This window comes from Scomber japonicus, chromosome 15 (genome assembly GCF_027409825.1).
Source record: "Scomber japonicus isolate fScoJap1 chromosome 15, fScoJap1.pri, whole genome shotgun sequence".
NCBI lineage: Eukaryota > Metazoa > Chordata > Actinopteri > Scombriformes > Scombridae > Scomber > Scomber japonicus.
In genome coordinates, this window is record NC_070592.1 from 14,826,604 (window position 1) to 14,846,560 (window position 19,957).

At 39.5% G+C, this 19,957-nt stretch overlaps 1 protein-coding gene across 1 annotated transcript in view; it reads right to left on the reverse strand.

Annotated features, from left to right (window-relative positions):
* The window catches only part of trps1 (trichorhinophalangeal syndrome I), a 92,790-nt gene that overhangs the window by 51,806 nt on the left and 21,027 nt on the right, over positions 1-19,957 (reverse strand). Inside the window, exons 2-6 of the mRNA XM_053334087.1 lie at positions 8,203-8,928; positions 7,573-7,688; positions 1,191-1,791; positions 604-818; positions 22-172 (exon numbers count right to left, since the gene is read on the reverse strand). Coding sequence (XP_053190062.1) covers positions 22-172; positions 604-818; positions 1,191-1,791; positions 7,573-7,688; positions 8,203-8,928 — 1,809 coding nt within the window. The remainder of the gene's footprint in view (positions 1-21; positions 173-603; positions 819-1,190; positions 1,792-7,572; positions 7,689-8,202; positions 8,929-19,957) is intronic.

The following is a 19,957-nucleotide window of genomic DNA, read 5'->3' on the forward strand; positions in this document are numbered from 1 at the left end:
GATGTGCACTTGAAATCATACCGGGGTCACCTCTAGGATTGGGAGGGGTCATGCTGGGTGAGGTGGCAGTGACAGGTTTGGAACCCATGGTGTCTTGCTGTTTGGCGGACTGAGGGAACTTGGAACAACATTTTGGGCAAGAGGGCTTCCGGCAAGCAAACGGGTGAGACACCTATTAAAAAAAAAACAGACACATTTAGTTAGTAGAGTAGTAAGGATAAAAGTTTGTTTTCCCCTGTTGGTTCTCTCATTTTGGTGCTGTGATGTTTCTGTCTATGCAGGTGATATCAAAGAGGCGGAAGCCAGCAGCACCAGTATGAATGCGCATCATTAACTTAATCAATTTTGGCTGTTAACCATCCATTCCACTGTTCTGAACAGCTGCAACAGCACTGTTTGGGAGCTGGCACAAAGGAGGGAGGAGATTGTGTGGGTGCACCGGGAGAAGCAAGGGAATTTTAACTAGGCTGGCAATTAACTTTACACTTTTTTCTTTATAGTTTATCTTCTTGTGCTTACAAAACAGTTGATTGTGTCTTCTAATTGCCAAGCAGACACCACAACACCAAGCAAATAAACAGTTCAATATTTTACCAGTCTCACCTCCCCCAGGTGTTTTTGTGGCTGACAGAGCCCCTGTGGACAATACATGCAGTGCTGAATGCAGCATCGGTGGATGGAGTGGTTGTGCTGGTAGTGCAGTAGTAATGGTGCTACTACGATCACATCTGCACTGTGGGCCATTGAGTACCGGAAATCACACAACTGACAGTTATAACTGGTCACGACTGCTTCTGTGTCACTGCTGTTTGGGTCTCCTGGAAGAAGTAATCAGAGCAAAAGTCTGTTATTAAAACAGTTTGGGTCTCAGAGTGGACAAACAAAGACATTTCAGAAACTGTATCATGGCAGCAAACAAACAGTGTCACTACAAACAATAAAAAAGAAGGGGTCAAGCTGTTTTGTAGTGTTGGTAACAACTAATAAGTAGGAGCTGGCAGTGCTGCACTAGGAAAGACCAAAAGAGGGATTAAAACAGCATCACAACATTAGTAAAGGAAAGTATCATAGTACTAGAAAATGTAGAAAATCATTAGACTATTTAATTTAGTTTCACTTAATCTGTAATAAAGCTATATGTCTACTGTTTTAGCAATAACACTTCTCCATACTTTCTCCCATTTCATTACCTTGGCTGGTGCCGGACGGGTTAGATGACAGATCTTTGCGGCTTTTGGATAACATGTGATCTCTTTCTCCTCCTTCTCTTCTCCCTCCTCTCTCCCGCTCTCTGTCCATCCCTCCAGGATTAGAGCTGTTCGGGCTCATAGTACCTCCTGTGCTCATTCTATGTCTTTGTTCATAGTGCTCTAAAAGCTTCGCCGAGCCCCCTGACCACTCGCAACTCCAGCTGCAGAATTGGCACCTATAATACGCCTGAACCGTATCTCGACCTGCCTCCCCCATCCAGCTCGACGAATCGGGACACGCCCTGACCCGGATGGAGTACCCGACCAAGGAATCGTCTTCCGCTCTCACTGCCACTCGCTCCGCCCCGTCTAAAATTTGACTCCTCCCCTTCACCTGGCTGTCGTTGTTGTTAGCAAGCAAGGGCGTGGACGGTGGAGTTTTCACTTTATTTGGATGTGAAGACAGGAAGTGTTGTTCAAGTTCTGAGGAATTACTGCCCATGTATGTGAAGTTGCAGAATTTGCAGCGAAAGTACTTAGTGTTCCCCTGGCAATCAGAGGTCTTTCTGCCAATCCCAATTAGCGTGCCGCCCATCGTCACCTGTTGACAGTAAGATAAGAGAGAAAAAGACAAAGAGGTTTTGTTAAATCATAATAAAAACATATACAGTCTCACATATAACATGGCATTGGCATTTTAGCAAGGAAGAAAGTATTCTAGTTCAGTCCTTGCTGCCATGAACAGTTACTTGACATTATATTGTGAATCAACACAAAAGGCCTGATTTACTAAGATTCCAAATAAAGGGTACTAAATTGCGTGTGCAATGCAACAGATTGCACCTTTGGTTAGCGTGCATTTTGCAGGTGATCTGACAGCAGTATTTAAATGAGGGTTTTGTGTGTCTAATGGAGAGTTTTGGACGAGCAGAAATGTGCAAAATGAAATCTGATCCCATGGAATTAGAGACTCTAGTGGAAGAGGTCAACAAACATATTGAGTTACACCAGAAAAAAAACACCATATGGGAGAGTATTTGTGACAAAGTCAATGCTGTTAGTAAAAACAGAAATATCCCACTCCAAAAATTTAGGAAAAAATCTGTTCTCTCCATATTCTGTCATTGTGCTACTCACCACAATAACAGTAGTCATCTGCGCGCAGTGCACAGCCTGTTAATACCTGCCCTTCAAAACATTTATAGACAGTTACCATCAGCAAAATTACCTCCAGGTTTGGTAAATCACAATGCATGTGCTAAATAACATATTTGCATTTTCTCCTCTCTTTATTTTGCACACTGGGGTAGAAATGCCCCATATTGCATATTAATTATGGCAAATGTGCTAAATGAACAGCGCGTATTATCTTGCACCTATGGAGGACGAAAACCTCAGTGCACTGCGTTAGTAGATCAGCTTGCACATTTTTTTGCAGGGGATGTCAAGTTTGCACATATTTTTACACACGCAAACCTTTAGTAAATCAGGCTCAAAGTGTCATCATGCTGGTGTATTGTCCCTAGTGAACCATATCCATTTAATTCAAAGGTCACTCATGAAATAAATTTGAAATGAACCTGTAATTTTTCATGTGTTGCAGATATTTTTGGAGATGCATAACATGAGTGAAACACAGAGCTGTGTTGCAAATTTGGAAAATTATACCTCAGCTGCCCTTATTACTGAAGACCATAACGAAATGTCATCCATCATTGTCTGTGTGTACCCAACTCTAACCGACCAATAACATATTTACCAGGCTCTACTGAAGTATCCATTGGAATGGGTTTGCATTACTGAGTAAGCAACCTGACACTCATATGTTTTTTATTAGGCCCGTAGACTGTAGGTGATTATAGTGTGCTGCTGGCTAGCTTGGTGAGCAGTCAACCTGTATTACAGTGGCATTAGACTTACTACTGTGCAAATTTGTCTGTGTAAAGATCTGTGTTTTGATGGGGACTGTTGGTTGTCAGGTAATGGAGGTTTGTATAAAAATATACAAAGATTTAGAGTTTCATAAATGTTTGATATAGCAGAGTTAACCTTGATCATTATACTGCAAATGTGATGGATATGCATTTTAATTTTTGTCCTAATCTTGCTATGTTCATTTTATTGTGTTTTTGAAATCTAATCTAATCATTTGGTATTTGAATTTCAGATTTGATATTTGGAGAACAACACTGTGGAACTTGCTTTATTTTTCTCTGTTGTAATTAAAACTTGATCATTAAACCTCTCAGACTCTTTAATGGAGAAGACAATGAAGAGGAATTTAAATTCATTAACAGCTACTGCCTGAGAACATACATTTAAAGAAGGCAGGATGAACCATTTATAAATACAGAAAAAACTATAAAAGTAATATCCAAAAGAAAAAGAAAATATTACAAATGTGTGAGTTGGTAAATGTTAGCTTCATTAAAGAAAATCAATTCAGAAAGCTAAATGAGAGCCATTACTGTGTGTGATCTCACAACAGCAATCATCCAATCATCACATCTCACATACTCTGCCCAGGCAATTAGAGAGGAGCCAAACATCAAGCCATTTCACTGAGTAGAATGGACAGTGAGATACAAAGGGGAATGTGAGATGAAGGGAGGGCATAGCAGACGGGAAAAAGCAGTAAATGTGTCGAACAAAATAGGAAGGAGAAGAAAGCGGTGAGAGATGGATGAAAAGCAAATTGAGAATTTATAGAAGAGATTAAGGTAAGAGAAGGTGAGCAAGGAAGAAAGACATAGCCATTCACAGAGAGGGAGAGAGAAAGACAGATGATGAGAGAGACAACTGGAGAACAGAGAGAGAGAGGGAGAGAAAGAAAGAAAGGGAAAGCACAGTTAAATGTGTCTGACAGCTGTTTCATTACTTTACCGATTATAACTACTGGTTTCAAAGCCTTTCTCTCTGTCTGTCTCTTTCACCCCCTTCTCTTCTTACCTCCTCTATCTCTATCTCTCTCTCTCTCTCTCCCTTTCCTTCTTTCCCCTATCCCTCTTCTCTCCATGACTTTTTTTTCCTGAAATCTCATTGGTTGACAAGGCATCTTGTCTTAGCAAATGACAACATGGAATTTTCCAAACGTGGGCGGGAGAGAGAAAAAGCGAGTGAAGGATGGAGAGAATAGAGACCCCTTTCATTCGTTTTTTTTTTAATACTTTCATTTTTTCTTCATAATGACGACTTAAGCCCACTGGATTTTCTATTTCTGACTCTGTGTGTGTGTCTGTGTGCATGGCTACTGTGTGTGTGTGTATGCGAGTGTGTGTGTTTCTCTGTCCATTACGTGACTTACAGCCATTACAGACTGCTGGTTTAAATGAAATGAAACTCCATGACTATCACACACACACACAGACACACACACACACACACACACACACACACACACACACACAGACACACGCACACACATACACACGTTAATTAGATCATGTCATTTAAACCTTTTAGACAAAACTCTACTGTTCATGCACACTCAAACTTCTAATCCTTGACCCAATTGTTACCAAAATGGGGTAGTCCCTGGGCACAGAAATCCAAATACATGTTGGAAAATTACAATTTAAACGCTGGTTTTCTAATAAAAACAAACTGTATGTGTATGACTATGAAATAATTTTTTTTAAGAGAAACTACAATTGTTGGTCAACATTACTGAAATTAAAATGACTTTCAGGTGTTTAGTTAAGGCTCTAATGGGACTTTATTTGGAAACTTGAAATGAATATGTGCATTTGGCCTCAGTATTTCTGTCGATGACAGCCGTTAAAACAATCACAGTGGAGGGAAATATATTTGTTAACTGACATATTGGCTGTCTTAGATTTTATAACTGACTTTTTTAGGAATATGACTCTCTAGCCACTCTAAAGCATGAATTAATATGGAATGGCAAGTTATATACTTAAGATAATGCTGTTGTCATAAAAGTTGAAATATCAAGTGTGTAAGTTACATATTCAATAAATTTGACACTTTTAGTACTCCCTATCCTGATACTCCATCGCATGCCACTGTCTTCTACCGATTTCGCCACTAATGACCAATTTAAATTACAGAATGACACGATAAAAATCTTGACAGACTTTTCCTGTCCTTCCTGCTTCTTCAGCAATTGGAAGTGTACTTTAAAATGAAAACTGACCATGTAAGAAAATGTATTATTAATGTTTTAGAACATTGCTATAATGTATATTCCAAAATGTTGCTATGCTATGAAAGTTTCTGAATTTTAAAAAGATAAAAAACTATAACTTTCCAAAGTGTGCTCAGAAAAATCTGCACAAGGAATAAATATTGCATACATGTTGCCAATTTCCTGTTTCATAGCAGTCTGAGCTGACATGTGAGTGACTAGTCTGACCACAGTGTCTGAGGCTTTAATGCATATTACAGCAGAAACATTGAACAATGTTGAGCAGAGACTTTTAAGGTTTCTAGTCTAAGTGAAGTCTACAGCTGTTGAATAAAACTAATCACTGAAGACATTTTTATCCTCAAATTCATTGGCTGATCTGTTGATATCCATATTGCAAATTGCATCAGACTTTTTAATATGCTCTGATGGTGTATAATTACAAGGCAGAATTAATCTTTAAGTACATGGACAACATTTATCTTGTAGAGGGAATTATGAATTGCACCTGAGAGCATGCTGCATACTTGTCTTTATTCTGCAATGTCTCAGTAAAGTAGCTTGAGCCAGATACCAGCCCTCCTTAAAACTTTTACAAATTGAACACTGAACATGGGGGATTAGCAAAGGATATGCATTTATTATACAGTTCCAGTGATGCATGCATTGCTTGAGTATGATTATGTGTGTATGTATGCATGCACTTGCCTGCAAGCGATTGTAAAGCAGACTACGCACCTGTGTGTTTGTGTGTATGCGTGAGCTTGAGTACACAGGCACACATACTGCCAGGTGCCCTATTTGTCTCCCTTTCTGTGGCGATCCATCTGTCAGCCTATAAAACTTTATAACTTGCAACACAAAACCTTCCTGTACAAATCATAGGCACTCCATGTTGCAAATCAATTGCAGGTTTTAAACCCAATAAATTATTAAGTTCAGTTATGAGGCTAGATTTACAGATTCATGAGTAATGATTATAATGCATTGTTAACTATATCAGTACAGCACATACTTTGAATCAAAGTTTTGGATATTGATCACTTAAAACTTCTCTGAAATACAAATGAGTTTCTACCACACTGTCTGCAACCTGGCTTTTTATGTAAGCTGCTATTTAAATAAAGTCTACAAGACTACACAATAATCTGCACTGCTTGCTTTGAGCATAAAAACTTGGTAATATTAATTATTTTTTTCTGTAGGATTTTATGTATATTAATTTAGACAAAGCATTCTGTATGTAAATATAATTAACATAGGTGTAAAGAGAATAAAAAAGCTGAACACATCTGTAGATTTCTAAAGCATTTGCATATTTTGAACATAAAAGTAATGAAGAAATATAAAATGTATGTCCTTTGGTTTCAAGATCACTGCACAACAGAGGTTACCCAGATATTAAAAGACAAAGCAAATATAAATGTAAGTAAGCCAAGATATCTATATCAATGCAAGTAAGAATTATGCAAAATGGATCTGCTCGAGTGCTGTACATGATATCCAACAATGTCATGGAAGCAGCAGCTTCTTACAGATAACAGAGACATCACTGATAATCCAGTTGCCAGATCTTAAAAGGCTAATTGCCTGTGCTTCCTCGGGTTTTCTTCAGAAGGTGCTACAAAATTATGAGTTTCTATTGGGTCCCCGAATACTCAAAACAAGAATGTTAATGTCATTCTAATCTCATCAGACATTAACGCCAATGAACACAAGATGCAGTGATGCTGGCGGGATAAGATTGATGGTTCAAACTGAATGAGGGGGCAGCAACTGCCACAATTGGAAAACATCAGGTATGTAGAAGTATTTTTCAAGAGTGATGGTAAAAAGGATTGTGAAACTTACTGCTACTCAGGGGCATTGGCTCCAATGATGCAGGCTCTTTTTATTGGACTCAGGAGGTAACAAGAGGGCTTAGCTATAAACCAAAGCTTTACTAAACCAGTAAGTCTTCAGTCCAACTTTCAAATGCTTTACATTCCCTCCAGTTAATTCCACACCATCTAACCACGAGATGGACTATGCAGCTTTATTTATTCATTACTTTAAAAAAAAACACTCACTGCAATACTGACTCTTTTACTGCCTCTGTGTAAACAGTTTTTTTTTCTTTTATAGGTATATGTACTGCAGTTTTAGCATGTGTGTGCATGAAAAAACATCAATGTATTATTTATCAGACATTTTGAACTTATTTGCCTATATTTACTGAGTGTCTCTACTGCTTACCTGTACGTCATATGTGCCATTGATCATAACTGTTCTGTGTTGCTGATTGTTTACATCTGGCCTTGTCTTCCCCAACTCTTTGGCTTGGTTCCTCTGCCCTTGTCCTGCCTGGATGTCTGGGGGCAGAAATACAAGGAGGGGTCAGACTCAAAGAAGCAGATAAACAAAGAGAGGTCAGGCCGCTAGAGGCAGAAAAAAATAAAAATCCAAGGACATGTCTGACTTCTGGGAAGAGGGAAAACCTTCAGAAGAACAATCAACAAGTTGTTGCTACCTTACATGTTTTATAAAAATAAAAAAAAAAATAAAATAAACAGAGGGGATTCATGAACCGATTTGAGCTTGTATGCTCATAATTTTTACTCTGGGTTTGTTGTGACAGGCGCAGCTTGTCTTGAAAGCCTGTAACTTACTAGCTTAATGAGGTGATAATTGGATGTTTTTTTCCCCTGTTTTGTCCAGATTTATTTCGATACTTTACTAAGCCTGTTAACATGTCAGCATGTGGTCCAATGCAGTTTTTAGGCTTGATCAGTGGTGCAGGGATTTTTTTTTTCTTTTTTTCCTTTTACAACCATTTTTTTCAATAAGGAGCAACATAACTCAAAAACATTAAGCTAAGCTAATTACCCAGAGGTGTGTGCTGGGGAGCCATGTTGTGGAGTGCCAGGATGTGTGTGTCGAGGGCAGCATCCTGCCGCGTGCGGTTGTGAAGACCCAGGTGATACTTCCTAAAGTGCTTCACCAGGTCAGCTGGGTCGTTGCCATAGTAACCATAACCACACACGTTGCACTTGAAGTCCTGGAGTTTAGGAGAGGGGCTGGAGGAGAGCGGAGGGGTGTCAGTTGTCGACTCCTCCCCTCCTTCCTGTCTGGTGAGGAGGTGGGGAGTCGAGAAGAGAGGAGAAATGAGATGATCTGCCTCCCCTGTGTCTCTTTCACTCCTCTCTCCCTCCTCTGCACCCTTGTCCCCATCCTCAGCTTCCGACTGGCTCTCAGGTCTGTCAGTCATTGCCGCTCCTCCTTGTTTAGCCCTCCCCCCTCCTCCTCCCCCTCCTCTCCTCCCCCCTTTCTCCTCATTGCTGTAGCGATCGTCTCTCCCGCCAACAGATGAGGGAGAGACAGATGAGGAAACACACTCGCTCTCTCCCTCCTCCTCTTCCTGCTCCTCATCTCCTCTGATCCGGTCGGAGGATTCTGGTTCTGAGGGTCGGTTTATTCGGTCGGCCTCCGCTCCTACTCTCCCCTCCTCCTCTCCCTCCTCTTCCTCTTCTCCTGCTGGCCTCCTCCCCTCTTCCTCCTCCTCCTCCTCTCCTCCCACACTCCGGATAGGGGGATTCTTCTTCCTCACCATCTCTAAAAAGATGGAGAGAGACAGGAAAAGTTTTATTGTGCTATTGATATATTGATAGAATCTAGAAATGGGATATTTATGCATTCATGTGGGATCTGGGAGATAAAGAAAAAAAAGATTCCAGCAGATTTTCCTAATCCACTAAGAGACACTAAGAGATACAAAGTGCCTGCAGGACAACAGATAATACACTGTGGATTATATGCACACACGCACATTTTTTGACAGTGATGTACGTGTGTGTATAGAACAGCTTTGATTCAATTTACAAACTGCTTTGAAGACGGAAATCTGTGACGATCCTCAACCACAAACCTCGTCAAAGCAAAACAGCCCCGACAAATCAGAAACATCTCAGCTATGAGAGCGTTTTCAGGAGTGTGTGTTGGGATGTTCGTTGCATCCTTAAGTGCAACTTAAGAAAAAAAAAATTCTAAACCAGGGAGTGAATCTTTTTATCGTTATGGAAACCATCCGTGAGAATCTTCAACACATGACCACATCAAAACCTAAACCATATCAGAGAGAGCGTGAGGACGCAAGAGAGGAGGGGTGGGAGAGAGAGAGAGAGAGAGGGAGAGAGGGAGAGAGAAGGGAGGGTGAAGCACGGAGAGAAATGGGGGAGATGGAGGGAGGACAGAGAGACGGGGAGACAGGGAGAATGTCCAACACACAACCACATCAAACCACACACCCCCATATCAGAAAGATGGATGAGAGAGGCGCGAGACTGCAATTCATCCCCTCCAGCACTTCAAATTTATTTTTTGCATCTCTTTTTTGCGTGCCTTTCATTCATTTTCTGGCTCCCAAATTCTCTTTTTCTCATTTCTCTCCGTCTCTCACAATCTGTCTGTGTCACCCCCTGTCCTTCGGTTTCCTCTCCCTCTCTTTTTTTACAAATTTTCTTTTGTCTGCTTTTTTCATTTAACATCCCATTTTAATTTTACCTCTCTTTCGTCTCATTCTTCTCTCCTTTTGAGCAGCACGCTCATTTATAATCAAAGTGAAACATCTCTATCAAATAAAAAAAGCACTTGTCAGGCCATATTAATTGCATTTGTTTCTATTCTCTATTGCCCTCTTTCACATACAAGAATAATTGCAACGATAATTTAAGTAATTCCATCAATAAAATCTTTCTTTCTGTTCCTGCTCCCTCCGACAGTCGTCCCCCTTCTCCCACCATCCCTCCCTCTCTTATAATCACTATACAAAGCCATCAAATAACCAACCATGTGTTTTATGTTAAACCATAATCTTTCTTTTGTTTGAAAAGAGAACAATTGTGGTTGTTTTGTTCACAACAGTCGTGACAGAGAGAGATACTCCGTGTGTGCAAGCATGTATGTGTGTGTGTGTGTGTTTGTGTGTGTGTGTGTGTGTGTGCGCGTGTGTTTATTTGTGGTTGTTCAGTTCATATTCAGTCGTAAACACAGTCAACCCATTGACCCATACGCTGTGTTTGTGTGTGTGTGTGTTCGGTCATAAACACAGTGAAACCCAACAGACGCCTGATAGACGCCAAAAACTGATCACTTTTAGATCAATGCAATATGAGGGGGGAAGACACTGTTGGACTGTTTGTGTGCGTTTTCCTGTGAGTAATGCGTGTTTGATGATGCGTGTGGAAGCGAGATAGCGTGTGTGTGTGACTCCCTGTGATTAAGTCTACGTTAGTGTGAGAGATAAGTGCTTATTGTTATTTACTGATAGCAAACTGCAAACATTTAAAGCATGAGAAAATCAACACACGCTCACACTTCTGAAGAGAGAGAAGGAAAAGAGGATGTAGTTGAAAACAGATAATTAGATGACCATAAACAAACACAAGTAGATACACATAAACAGATTGAAAAAGACCATATTTTAATAACCCTGTAATGTGATCTAGTGGATTAGGACTAAAAAGAACACACACACAAAGGAGGGAGAGAGAGAGAGAGAGAGAGAGAGAGAGAGAGAGAGAGAGAGAGAGAGATAGAGAGAGAGAGAGAGAGAGAGAGAGAGAGAGAGAGAGAGAGAGAGAGAGCGAGAGAGAGAGAGAGAGTGAGCGCTGTTTTCTGTGCTGTGTTGAATCCAATTTTCTTTCTATGGCCTTTCTAGTGTTTTACCATTTTTTTCTCTCCCTCTTTCTCTACCATACAACTATTAAAATAAAGCAATTTATGTCTGAGAGGGCCCACGCCTAGACCAGCCCTGGCAAAGACTGTGTGTGCCTGGATATATATATATGTGTGTGTGTGTGTGTGTGTGTGTGTGTGTGTGAGAGAGAGAGAGAGAGAGAGAGAGAGAGAGTGCAGGCAGCAGAGGAAAATCTCATCTGATGTTCACCACACCCAGTCAGAATTCATCATTCACACACACACAGTGGAAAACTACAGATCGTTGTGGTAAAGCAATGAAGCTGAAACCCCGACCTAAGATGGGGCACAGACTGACCTAACTGTGTTTCCATCTGCCTCGTATGATTTCAGTGGTGACTTTAAAAGTTAATCAAAATGATAATAACAAACTATGAATGACTTTTTTCAAATGTGTAATGAAAAAAACTGAAAGTGAAGTGTTATCTATTATTTATTTAGATTGGCATTACATGTTTATTTGTACACTTCAGGTGAGCATAGATGTGGGCTTCAGGGTGTGGTCAAGAATAGGATGTGGGTGTCAAAAAGCTGTACCCTGTGTGTGTGTGTGTGTGTGTGTGTGTGTGTGTGTGTGTGTGTGTGTGTGTGCCTCAATGTCCCAGTACAACTATGTCTGCTTCAGGCTGTATACACAGACTGGAACCATTACTATCAACTACAATTAGGTACAACCCACCACAACATACCGCATAACAACTACTGCTACTAGCTACAATTAGCCCCTATACACCACAAAGGCCTCAATACCACAACGAGGATGAATACGACAGTTAATCATTTCCATCAACTGCGATTAGCCCCTAACGCCAGTGAGGCTTTTATCTGAAATTGCTGATAATCACCCTGAGACAACTGTTGAAGGATGCACTGACAACAGTGTGGAAGGGTTTTCGCAGAATATGTCCACGCCAAAGTAGAGGATCCAAATTGAATAATTTCCATCTTAATATATCTGAATGTTTTTCATGCTGCGTTAAACTGAATTTGATGACTGCTGAGCTGTAAATCAATTAACTAAAAAGTTTTGACATCACATCAACAGACTTGAGTACAACTAAAACCAGCAGGCACTAAATATCAACTGGCAATGTACAAAAATCAAGTTTTTTTTTATTGTTTGATTATTTAAATCGATGAAATATAAGAAAAAAAGCCAAAGGCAGCGTCTCAAAGTTGCAAGTTTCTTCAGACCAAAGCCAAAATGCAATAGTATAAAAGCAGGAAATCCTCACATTAGAGAATATATGATGTGAGGATATATGATGACATATATGACTGATATATGACTTAAACTATTAATACATTATCAAAATTGTTCATCAAATGTTCAATCTCTACTATCATTTATCATGCACTAATGCATGTGTATATAGTTTTTACTGTGTGTCATGTAACCAGTAAGTTGGATGAACATTATGAACCTGCAGTTTAGCCACATGTCTTACTCATTCAGAGAAGAGCGGTAGAACTCACTAATAGAGAAACACCGATTACCATTACACCTCAACCATTTTACCCACTGACCCCGAGCCAATTCTCTAAATGCATATGATTATGTGGCTGTAATGAATGGGGTTTTATACCAAATCTCAACATAGCCACACATTTCTGCTGCCTTCAGATATCTCTGCTCTTCCCCTCCCCGTGGGACAGCTGTAGTTGGCATCTCCATCTTTTCATAAACAAAGGATTAATGTGCAACATATGAAGAAATAATGCTAAAGGCAAGGTCTTGTTACACAGAGAAATCTCTCTCTAGCTTTGTTTCTTTTTTTCTATCTGCGTCATTCTGTCTTTTCATATTATCCTCTCAGTCTTTGTCTCAACATTTCCTGCCCCTAATCATCTTTCCTTTCCTTTATCCTTTGATGCCATCTCTCACTCTCTGATTCTTTTTTTTTTTTAAATATATTTTTTAAAAGATATATTTATGTCAAAGTAGGGACTTGGAGGACTATGATTAAGAGAAGAAAGAACATTAAAAAAAAAAAGGTAAATAGATAAAAATGAACTCGTAATTAAAATGACTGAAAGTGACTGAAGGGGGGTAAGTGAAAAGAGGACAGTGTTGGGGGGGGGGGGGGGGGGGTTAGAGAGTTTACACAGGAACAAGAATATATTTTCTTCATTTAAGAAGAAAAAGCAGACTGTCTGGGGAAATGGATAGACAGAAATAGGAACAATGGAAAAGGGGTGTAGAAGAAAAGAAAGGCAGGAGGCAAAGAGCAGATAAGCTCCACATACTAATAAGCATCATCCAAAAGTGGGTGATTGTATAACATCTACTTTAAAACCTCAATTAATGTTGAAAGCCAGTTTTCTGCAACCACGCTGCTACTGGAGAAGGGCATTTCACTGGCAACCTCTTTCCATCCTTCACACTTAAAAATGCAACTTTCCATTATTTAAATCAACCGTTTTTTAACCGATTCTTGAACATTTTTATACTTATTTGTTCAAGACATAACATGGAGTCGTGCATGCATCAAGTCAGGTGTCCAGCTGGTCGAACCTGCAACATTATAATGCATTTAAAACGATTTTTTCAACCCACAGTGCAGTTACTGGTTTATTTTGACTGATTAATAAAACAATCCTTTCCCAGATGTCTTGTTCTGACATATTTATGATCTTTTTTTCTAATGCAAAGTTAATGGGAATCTTGTAGTTAAAGAGCCACTGACAGTGAGTGAGTGGTGGACAAGTGGGGGCGAGCTGTTCTGTCCAAACAGCACACTGAATAAATTAAATGGATTCTCTACATGTAGAAAATAATGAAATAATCTGAATTAATGTCACAGTAATTTGCCTGCTTAACATATTTTAAACATTTCTTCTAATATTCCCCTTGATGCACAGATGGAAAAGAAAAGTTAGTGGAAAGTCAAATTTAAGTTTTAAGTTAACACTAGCCATTTTAAATAACCATTTTCATTTTCTGCATTTTATAGCACACACTGATACTTCAACGAATGTGTCTAGTACTTTGGCATATTTAATAGTGGATTTTTTATTAATCACATTTTTAGGGTTCGTCTTTATTATGTCATGCCCAAATAATTTCTTTCCTTGAAATAAATACCCCTGAAGCTGCTGCCAGAAATCTGAAACACATCACTTCCTGTCTGTAATAAGGATTGTTCCTGGAAAGATCTGGCAGACACCAGCTCCGCTGTTGTTGCTATTGCAAATGTTAAAGCTTTCTCAACTGTGTTGTATCACTCAGCAGTCATTTATTTATATGAAAATGTCACAGATTATTACTTCTAGGAAGGGCACTGATGCACAAAATGGCAGTCACGCTGAAATGGCTTGTAGCTTTAGGTTACGTGTCGGTGAATAAAGGCAGCTGAGGAAAATATTAATGAAAGCTCGCACGTGGCTGGTTTAGTACCCGCACAGACAAAACAGATCAGTCCATGAAACCGAGCCTATTTAGAGCGGTGGGTTTATAATAGGAATCGGCCACAAGTGCACACTGCTATGCTGTGCTTGGTTCAACGCTGGATGGGAGCGCGGGTGTGTCTGGCCTCTTCCAGAAACAAGGGGTGCAGGGGCAAAGGACTCCGCTGCTGTCCTTTCTGACAACGCAACAGCTTGATCTTGGAATTGATTTTGCAGAGGCAGAAGTCTAATTGAAGATAAGGAGGAAGGGGTGGAGGGAGAGAGAGAGAGGAGGACAACATAAAATCACTTTGAGACAAAGTCCACCTGCCATTTTAAGACTAAAAGCTTTCAGTTGCCTGCTAGGCCCCTAATCAATGCCAGAACTCACACACACACACACACACACACACACACACTCTTCATCTGGGGCCCAATTCATTCCTGCCACGGATCATGCAAATCTCTCTCTCACACACACACACACACACACACACACACACACACACACACACACACAGATATATATATATATATATATATATAAGACTCACATGCAGACACACACTCCCAGAGTGTAGGACTCATTTGTAAAGGGGTAACAGCATGCAAAATATGTCATCTTAAATGTCAAACTTAATCAGAGGTTCACATTTCAATACCTCGCTCTCTCGTTATGAGCCTCCCTCCCTCTTTCTTCTTCTTCTTCTTTTTCTTCTTCTTCAATCTCAAGCTGTTTCTCTCTGCTTCCTACTCTCTGTATTGGTATTTTTTCTCACTCTCACACACAAACCTATATGGTCAACATATCTCCCCCCTCCCCTCTCTTTATCTGTCCACCTTTCATCTATCTCCCTCTCTAAATTAATCTCTCTCTCCCACCCATCCGTATCCATCTCACTGTCTTCTCTTTGCTGCTGTCTCTTTCTCATTCTCTACTTCTCTCCTCCTCCTACCCTCCTTACATGAATTTGGAAGTGTTTTGTAGGTGTGTTTGTGAAAGTGTAAGTCTAGGAAGCACAACAGCACTCTACCTGACTGACAGACAGTCAGTATTAAATATAGCAGAAAACAAGCTCAGACTGTCACACTTTCTTTTTGTATGTGCGTGTTGGTATGTAGCTGTAAAAGAAAAATCCTGCCATTTTAAGTTCTTTACAGAGGAAGCTTTCACATAGTAGGCTACATAAGACAAAACCTTCAAACTGACTCAGTTTCTTAACGCAAGATGTTGTGTGCCAGTTTTTTCTTTTCTGAATATATTAAACTGAGGATGCAAACCATTTCCAAAACCAACTTTCCAAAGCTTTGTATCACACAGCACATTGATACCTCGTAAATCTCAGAACTCATATGATCATGCTTGCAGATGCAGATTCTCATCCAGGCCAACTAAATTAATCATCTGTTATTGTAGTTTGATTAGATTTATATGGCAGTCCAATTGCTGTAAATCATCAACTTCGTTAAAACAAAGGAACTTTAGCTTTGTTAGCCAGTTAGTTGAAACTTGGGCTTTAGATCTGCAGACCAATGATTAGCTAGTTCAATTAGTGTATATATCATTACCATCAAGCTATAATGATGACTGAAGCTAGTTTGCTGCCCTTGGTGTAAATCAGAGCTGCTAACCATACCTCCGGGAAGAAGGAAATATTTACATTTGCCTGTTTTATGTGTCTGTTAATCGCAAATAATCAAGTTTTGTATTGACTCTCATAAAACTTGCAATCCAAAGAATAACACATTAAATTCTGATAGACACAGAGCCAAACTCAGACCATACTGTTTGGCCTTGTTAGACGTATTCACTCTAATTAATTGTTGTCATCTGTGTAGCTGACAAAAGAGATCCTGCTGACATAACCTGGAGTGACAACAGTACTTGAAGTATATGAAGAGACTGGGATGCTGTGTGACAGCAGAAGCAGACAGATAGTTAACATTCTTGCAGCACACATGCATGATACAGTGGGATAAGTTGATGATGGCAGGGTATAGATTTGATTGTAAGGATGAGCAGAACTGTGTGAAATAGGGCAGCTCGCCCCAGTGGTTTGGTGGTTGCTGCCATAACTTTAAACGTAATAACTTTTTCTTTTTTTTCTCCATTTTAAATAAATTCCCATACGGCATAATTACTAAATATGGTAGTCAGAAATATGTGCATTGAAGGCTGAAGTACCAGTAGTTTGTTGCAAGCCACCTTGTTGGATTGTGACAGGACATCAACAGTTGAAATTGGAGGAAAAAACAAGCCAAACCTCAACCCTGCAGTAGACACATATTGCTGCAGTAATACCATAATTGTTCCATCTCTATGAAGTGCTCTCAGGTAGTTGGCTGAGTGAGTAAACAACAATTTTCCTATTATTTATTTGCAGAAGAGTCCTGCAGTGAATTACTAAATATGCCTTGGGAACTGTCACCTTGTCGCCTGCATTAAAATATCCTCTCTCTAGGAAAGGTTATCCAAGCTGTGTATTTACCTTTATTACTTATTATTTCTAAGTTTAATATTTGCATTAAGAAATGACTGTGTCAAGATTGCTTAAAACTACTTCATTCAGTTGCCAGTTTATTAGATCCACCTAAAAATAATACAACCGATACAGTCTTTAAATAAATAATCTCTTTATGAAGGTTCTCATATTGATTTGATGTTATACAGAGCTGCTCTAACTTTATAGTTACAGTAGGACTGTGCTGTTGTTTAAATTATGTTTTGTTATACAGAGAGGTGTTTCTAATATTTTCCCTAATGAGAAAGAAAAAATATCAGAACAACTGAACAGCAGAACAAACAACTGCTTCCAAAATGAGTTTCAACAAAATCTGAACATTTTAACCTTCTCAGATTTACTGTTGAATTGGACTGCATAGATGCATAGCTCTCCCCATTCATAGCAACCACAGCAACTTATTACACATCATGAGCTGCAATCCCTTCAGCCTTTTGATGTCCAAATGTCTTATGGTACAGACACTTTTACTTCTTTCCATGTTGTGCCAGGCAGCTGCATTGTATAGAGCAAGCAACAGTAACGAGCTATCTCGTGTTTTTGGCAGTGCTATATTATACAAGGTCACTGCAGAGTTTTATTTATGAGTGCCCTGTTTGTCAATTATAATGTGAAGGCCTTTTTATGGGAAAAAATAAAATGTCTTTCTTTGCAGTCCCTGTTTCGAGAGATTATTACACATAAGTGGTGAGGGGGCTAGACTTACAGACTGTACATTTGAACTCGGCTCAGTCAATTTGAGACTTCTACTATGTATGTTCATTATTCAACAATAGTTTAATGTAAATTGTAAGTGATCAACTGAGGGACTGTCACCACCAAGTGAACACAGAGTACTCTTTGAGTGTCTCTGTGAACTTTGAACACCAACCAGCAGTCTTGTTATCCATTGTGGTGTTGATAATTTAAACTGTAAGAGTTTGTTAAGCAACACTGTCATAGTTTTATAATATTAACTTGTTCACAAGTGTTAATTCAACACAATGGTCCCATATAAACAGTGGGTCAGTGTTCATTTTAACTCTGAGGGTGTTTAAATTTGCAATTTTAAAATTTGCAGCGTCCTGTCCTTTTTATTATTCTAATCCCTGTCGTTCCATTTATTACAAGCAGATATGAACGTGTTCGCTTGGAAAACTGTACTGCAAAAAAAACTACATGCAAGTAAGTGCTCAGAATTTACAGTAGATAAACACAGATTCAGAAATGAACACAGTGGAATGATGAGTGCTCCCATCGTGCAAGCACACATAGAACCCCCCCCCCCACCCCCCCCCCCCCACCCCACCTAACAAACTTTATTAAAAGTCTATTAGAGGAGTCTGACCTCAAATAACTACATTGGATTACAGCACCACACAGGGTCTGGGAAGCACTATACCCTGTGTGTTTGTGGGTTAGTACATGTGTGTGTAGTACTCTGTAGGAGAGCTATTTACCCCTTTAGGGGAGTTAAAGGCAGAACACTGGTTAACACCATTTACACACTGACATACACACACAGCTGTCCAGCATAACAGTGTTCTTCTGGCTACTGAGCACTTTAGAGTTCAAACCACTGTTCTAAAACTACTGAGAAAAGAGAAAGAATTTCTCACTTCAGTGAAGGAGATTCTCTGAAACTGGTCGACAGATTAAAACTGTTGAATTTCTGCTTATTGAACTCAATTAATTCTTGAACTTTATAACACGCACAAAATACAGTAAAACACGAGTGAATCTCGTTATTTACAACAACGACTGACTCAGCATGAAACAAATAAGCTTTTTTCATCTGGAAAGTCACATTTTAAAGCACTATGCTAACACCCTGTGGACCCAAAGGTGGGTTAGAAGAGAATAAAAACAGGTTATTCAGTTTAGCCAACTCTCTTAGCCAAATTACAGGAGGTTAGGAGGTTAAAATAAGGTACATTTTGTTAGATCAGCCTATACAAAAGACTATCTGTGTGCATGTTAGACTATTACAATGAAATAGCAGCCAACAGATTGCTGGTTTAGTTCCCAGTGGGACTATAAATGATGCTGAAATAAATCAGTATTACAGCACGCACACACCATACACAGATCCAGCCTGCTAGTTCAAATACTGGAATGCACAACTCTCTCTCTCTCTCTCTCTCTCTCTCTCACACACACACACACACACACACACACGTTATTTCACTAAATCACAGACATTTATGCACACAAATACGTACACATGCACATGTGTGTTTGCATGCATGTCTGGATTTCAGTGTCTCCTCATCAATTGTGACTATTTCAGGGAAATGGTTAAACAGAAGACACACACAGGCGCAGACTATATATCTCTTCTGCTATTTCAATAATCTGTGACCTGAGAGTTTATAAGACTCAATAGTCTGGCCTCTGGAATGGCAGTCTGGATTTTAACTTTATACACACACACACACAGACACACTCAGATACAGACACAGCTCCCCTGCTATGGTCCTTAGAGCATACTCCGTCTGTGTGTGAATGTGTGTGTGGAGCATACCATGTGTGTGTGGTCACGTCTAAGAAAGCTCCTTTAAAAATGGATCTCTCTCTCTCACCATTGCTGATGATGTCACCCTAACCAATTTTTGTGGTGAGCAAATTGTGGTCAACAGCTTTCTGTTGTCTGTGTCTGTGGGTAAGACTGTGTAAAATCTCAGTTATAACTTTAAAAATAAATGGTACAGCTGTCATGTCACAGTTTTAACACATGTGGGAGTATGGAAAACACACACGCAGAAAGACTCTGACGAGTGTGCATGTAATTAATTATTGTTGAACTGGCTGCCAGGATACAGAGGTAGGCAAAGATCCTTATGGATCACACACTGTCACAGAGAGGGAAAACACATGTCAACATGCTAAAACCCATTTTTTTATTGCTTTACTTAACCAATATGCGCCTCAAAGAGTTTAAAACACTCCGTAAAAGTGTTGTAAAACTGAAACATACTCACATAGAAACAATCATACAC